This window comes from Monoraphidium neglectum (genome assembly GCF_000611645.1).
Source record: "Monoraphidium neglectum strain SAG 48.87 unplaced genomic scaffold scaffold01610, whole genome shotgun sequence".
In the NCBI taxonomy this organism is placed as follows: domain Eukaryota; kingdom Viridiplantae; phylum Chlorophyta; class Chlorophyceae; order Sphaeropleales; family Selenastraceae; genus Monoraphidium; species Monoraphidium neglectum.
The window spans coordinates 7929-13096 of NW_014012018.1; the positions used below are offsets into that span (position 1 = coordinate 7929).

Consider the following 5168-nt stretch of genomic DNA (forward strand, 5'->3'; position numbering starts at 1 on the left):
CGCCGCCGCACCCCCTCGGCAGGCCCGCCGCCGCCGCCGGCGCGGCCCCTGCCGCCGCCCGGAGCCCCGGCGATGGCGCCGCCTGCGCGGCCGCCGGCGGCGGACCCGCAGCAGGCCGCGCTGGTCAAGCCGCGCACCAAGCGAGGCAAGCGCGTGCTTGAGAAGCGGGGCCCCAAGCTGGTTGAGGATGCGAAGCGCGCCCTCATCCTGTACGGCGGCAACACCAGCGCCGTCATTAAGGACGTCCTGACTGACCTGCACAAGCTCAAGGGGGTGCGCCTCTCCCCGCTGCTTCCGCGCTGCCGAGACCACCCGCCAGCCCGCCCGCTGATGGGCGCACACGCGCGCGCATGCAGCAGCACGCCCCCGGCCGCGCCCGCGCCGCGCCCGCCGCGCCTGCCTCGCGTTGGGGTCATGTCATGCGTCAGCCCCTTGCGAGCGAGACAAGCAGCCAGCTCTCTAAGGATGCCCCGTTGCCGCTCTCAACGTGCCCTGCGCCCGCACCCACCCCTCCCACGCAGACCGAGTCTGCGCGCTTCACGCGCAGGAACGACGCCGTCAAGCCCCTCGAGCCCGGCGGCGAGGCCGCTTTGGAATTCTTCGCCCAAAAGGCCAACTGCAGCCTCTTCGCCCTCGGCGCGCACAGCAAGAAGCGGCCCAACAACCTCACCCTCGGCCGCCTGTTCGACTTCCACCTGTACGACTGCCTGGAGCTCGGCGTTGAGCGCCACCGGCCAATCAAGGAGTTTGGCGGCGCCGCGTCCGCGCAGGCCGGCAACAAGCCGGCGGTGCTGTTTGTCGGGGAGCGGTTCGAGAGCGTGCCGGCGCTCAAGCTGGCCAAGTCGCTGCTGCTGGACTTTTTCCGCGGCCTCGAGGTGGGCCGCCGCCGCCGCCGCGCTCAGCGGTGGGCCCCGGGCGGCCTAGCGAACCTGGTCCGGCCGCAGCCTGCGGCCACAGCACTGCCAGCGCCCGCATGGGCGCACCTGGCCACCGGCGCGCCCGCAGCCCCCCCTCCCGCCCAGCTTCCTGCCCCCGAGGGTGCGCCTCCACCCCCAGTCCCTCCCGTCCTCACGCCCCCTACCTCTCCCCTCCAAAAAAGCAATCATCACCTCACCCAAAAACACAATCATCCCCTCACCCAGGTGACGGCCCTCAACCTGGCGGGCCTGGACCGCGTCATTGCGGTGTTTGCGGCGGGCGACACTGAAGACAGCCTGCTTCTGCGGCAGTACAGGATCCGCCTGAAAAAGGGCGCCAACCCCAAGGTGCGGCGCATCTCAAGGGCATGATAACGCCTCCTCAGGCCGGCAGGGCGCGGCAGCCGCTACGTCCACCCACCGCAACGCTGGCGGCTGCCGCGTGCATGACATGGGCGAGCGCAGCGGCACATGGAGCACAGCGCCACATGGGCCGGCGCAAGGCCTCTGCCCGGCGCTTGAGGAGGCGCCACGCATGTGCGCCTCCCCTCATTCAACACGGCTTACGACGCCCCTGACGTCCGCACGCACCACTCCGCCCATCTCTGCCGGTGCCCCAGGTGCCCAAAGTGGCGCTGGATGAGATGGGTCCCAGCCTGGACTTGGTGGTGCGGCGCAGCAGGGCGGCAGGGGCGGACCTGGAAAAGGAGGCGATGAAGCGGCCACAGATCGGCAAGAAGAAGGTGGGGGGACACAGGCATCTGTGCTTCTGGACGTGCTTGGATGTGCGCGTGCATACGTGTGAGCGTGTGTGTACATGCCTGCAGACCAGTGTTGTGCGTGCAGCAGTGAGGCAATGGCCAAGCGAGCCGTCTGCAGTGATGAGAACGCAAACCCTTTGTACTCTATGGTTGAGCGGGCAACCCCCTCTATGAACGAACACTTTTGTTACTGGCACCAGGCTGAGCAGACGGCCCGCCTCACTGCTGCGTGCGCTGTTGTTTGCTGCGGCGTGTTTACGTGGAGTTGAGTGCTTACGCTTTGTTTCTTGGAGCTCGGTGCACGTGTGTGTGTGTGTTTGTGTGTGTGTGTGTGTATGTGCGCGTGTGTATGCGGACCCCGTGCTCGGACCCCTGCAGTGATGAGAAAAGCATACCTTCTGACACCTCTTGTTTGAGGGGGTCAACCCTCGATGAACGCACCCTTGTATCACAAAATGCTGAGCAGAGCCCCTGAGCGACGCGCGCACCAATCCGCGCACCGCGCCCGCCTCGTGCCTGATTCATATGCTCACAATGCCGGCACGCCCACTGCAACTTCTGCCACTACCCGCACGACCACCCATCATTCTGCAGGAGAAGAACGTCGGCCGCGACAGCCTGGACGGCAGGGTGGGGCGCATCTACATGCCCAAGCAGACGCTCGACACCCTGGGGCTGTCCAAGCCCAAGGGCCTCAAGCGCGAACGCCGCCAGGCGGCCGCAGACACAAAGGCCAAGAAGAGCACAGGCGGCGGCGGCGCGGAGAGCGGCGGCCGGGGCGGCGGGCAGCGCCCAGCGAAGCGGAGAAAGGAGGCGGCGGCAGCGGGCGAGGCGGGCGGCTGAACAGCTGGGCTGCGCGAGACCCCTCCTGTGGCGGTCAGCTTCCTTTGTTCTTCCTTTCTCGTTTTTCCTGCTCGTGTCTTTGTGTGCCACCCTGCCACTCCCTCCCACAGGCCACCTCTTGCGTTTCACTGCAGTGGCCCGCCCTTATCTGGGCGCTTTTCCAGCGTTGGGACCCCCAGTTGGCTCCACGTGCAGCATTTCCCATCACCTTGTATTACAAGGAGTGTGAACACACACCAGTGCTGCAACTGTGGAGGTCCTACAATGTGCTAATGCATTTCGTAGCGGGCGCCAACGGTCGGCTCGGTCACGCGCCGCAGCACGACATGTGCCATCAGCTCGTCACGACCCCATGGCGTTCAAAGTCGCGCATCACGATACCTGCATCAGGGAATGCAGTGCATGGGAAAGAGCTCGGATGTTGGGCACAGCCGCAGTATTCTAGCAGTGATGCCAGGCCTTTGCAGTCTGCTGCATCCGCGCATTGCATCATGCCTGCTGCCCTTTCAGCCTGTCCAGCAACATTGGCTTGTTCCACAGCTTGCCCGCGCAACTGTCCTGCCGGCGCCTGCCGATCAGCACCCAGCACCCGGCAGGACATGCGGTGGGCTCCCCAGACAGCGCGGCCCCCCACCTAGCCGGAGGTGCACCATGCCGCCCGCCACCGTTTGCAGCCGGAACCTGTCCCCTGGCGAGTGCACCACCTCCTCCATGCGCAGCCGCGGCGCGCCGCCCACAAAGAACGCGGCCACGCGCTGCAGGGCGGATCCCTGGGAAACGCAAAGCGCAATGGGGCGACGGGGCAAGGGTCTCAGCTGCTGTGCACGCCAGTCACTGCTGGCCCCGGGAACACCCAGCATCGCGCTTGCATGTTGTGGCCGGCACCCACACAGCACAGCTCCTGGAGATGTACACCAAAACGCGGCATTCGCCATGCAGCAGCCACAGCAGTGGTTGCCCCATGCCGCTGCGCGGTCTGCCGCTAGCCGTGTCGTAGGGCAGCGGCTGCAGCCAGACCCACGCGCACCTCTGGCAGCCAGGTCGGGCAGTCTAAACTGAACATGCCTGGGGAGGTAGGCACGTGGCAGAAGCCGTACCCCTCTGCGTGTCAAATACGAAACGACGGTTAGTCCAGCCTGCTGGGAGCGCTGCAAGGGGGCATACATCCACAGCTGCCCTCTGCGGCCAAAGCCTTGTAAACGTGTAAATCAGAGCTTAAGCCCACTCACTGAGCTCGTTGCGTCCGTGAGCGTCCTGGGACCACACTTGCACGTGCAGCTTGGGCCATCCCGACAGCCCGCGGCACAGGAAGTGCACATCTAGCGGGTGCCCCCACACCGCCATCTCGCCGTCTGGTGGCGCGTCGACCTGCGTCTGGCCGCCGTCCAGGCCCTCTATCAACTCCCAGCTCCGGCCCGCGCGCACGCCCCACTGCATGCGAAGCGTGACGGCGTGCGCAGCGTGGCGATGAGTGCGTATGGAGCAGGGTGCAAGGTGGGTACGGTACTAAGCAAGCGCATGCATCAAAGCAGCGGGGCCCCAAGCCAACAATTCATCAAGAGCACCTGAGCGCTGACCGGTGCGGCGCTGAGCGGCACAGCCTAGATCTTACGCACCTTGCAGAAAACATTGTGCCCGTCAAAGCCTGACGCCCCCACGAACTGTCCGACGATATGGAGCTCTGCCATCGCGGAGACCGCTTTGACCAGGCACCACTAATCTAAGGCTTATATTGTCAGTAAAATTGCTGGTCTTTTCATGCTTCTCCTTCACTTCAAATCGCCCCCTCCTTTGCGACGATGACAAACCCGTTCGTGCTTGCTGCACATCAGTAGCTTAGAGTGTATACCCATACAGATTGTTTGTCTAGCTGAAGGTTGCATCGCACCGCGAGCTTTATGATAGCTTCAGTGATCAGATCGCAAGCCACGCGTGCTTTCTCTCCAGCAACAAATGAGCGCCTTCACGAGGCGGCAACCAGTTAGTGGCACCGCAGAAATCGGAGTGCGTCCTGGACTCCATGGCCAGACGCTCCTTTCAACCGGCCTCGCCGACCTGGACCGCCTGCTGGGCGGTGGGCTGCCGCTTGGCAGCGTGATGCTGCTCCTGGAAGACCCTCACTCGCAGCAGCACATCGGCTTCATCAAGCACTTTTTGGCGGAGGGTATTGCGTGCGGCCACTCGTCCTGCTGGCTGGCGCCAAGGCCGCAGCCAGGCGGCGCGGCGGCGTTCGTGCCCGCCGTTGCCACAGCGCGGCAGGACAGCGAAACCCGGGTGGGTCGCTGCTGAGGGATATGATTTGAAGTGATTCAAACTTGCACAGAATGCTTGCAAACACAAAAACTTGAGCACAACGGGCTTGTAAATAAGTAACCTCCCTGCCACCTGCTTGCTGACGTCACCGCCCGCGTGCTGCGCCGCAGACGTCGCCTTTGCAAGCCGCCACAGCCGGCGGCGGCGGCGCCCCAGCTCCAGGCCCAGAGGCTGATGATGGACTGCGCATCGCCTGGCAATACCGCAAATACATTCAGAAGCAGCAGCAGCAGCAAGCCGCGACGCTCGCCGCACCCTCACGGGCCGTACCAGGCGGCGGCGCCGGCAGCGGCTCCGCCTTTTCTCGCGGCGGCCTCCGGGCCGGCGGGGCGGG

At 65.1% G+C, this 5168-nt stretch overlaps 3 protein-coding genes across 3 annotated transcripts; 2 read left to right on the plus strand and 1 right to left on the minus strand.

The window, feature by feature from the left end:
- Positions 1 to 72: 72 nt before the first annotated feature.
- On the plus strand, positions 73 to 2521 carry MNEG_8462 (hypothetical protein; the record flags this gene model as incomplete). Its single annotated transcript, XM_014043065.1, has 5 exons — positions 73 to 273; positions 522 to 875; positions 1143 to 1265; positions 1538 to 1660; positions 2273 to 2521. The coding sequence occupies 5 exons, from the start codon at positions 73 to 75 to the stop codon at positions 2519 to 2521; spliced, it is 1050 nt and encodes a 349-aa protein (XP_013898519.1).
- A 334-nt stretch (positions 2522 to 2855) lies between these two features.
- Positions 2856 to 4209, minus strand: MNEG_8463 (B9 domain-containing protein 2; the record flags this gene model as incomplete). Its single annotated transcript, XM_014043066.1, has 5 exons — positions 2856 to 2902; positions 3156 to 3291; positions 3549 to 3622; positions 3751 to 3952; positions 4138 to 4209. 5 exons carry the CDS (start codon positions 4207 to 4209, stop codon positions 2856 to 2858), a joined length of 531 nt encoding a protein of 176 aa, XP_013898520.1.
- Positions 4210 to 4474: 265 nt separating this feature from the next.
- Positions 4475 to 4795, plus strand: MNEG_8464 (hypothetical protein; the record flags this gene model as incomplete). Its single annotated transcript, XM_014043067.1, has 1 exon — positions 4475 to 4795. A coding segment is annotated over one exon (321 nt), but the record flags the coding sequence as incomplete, so codon positions are not given.
- Positions 4796 to 5168: the final 373 nt, after the last annotated feature.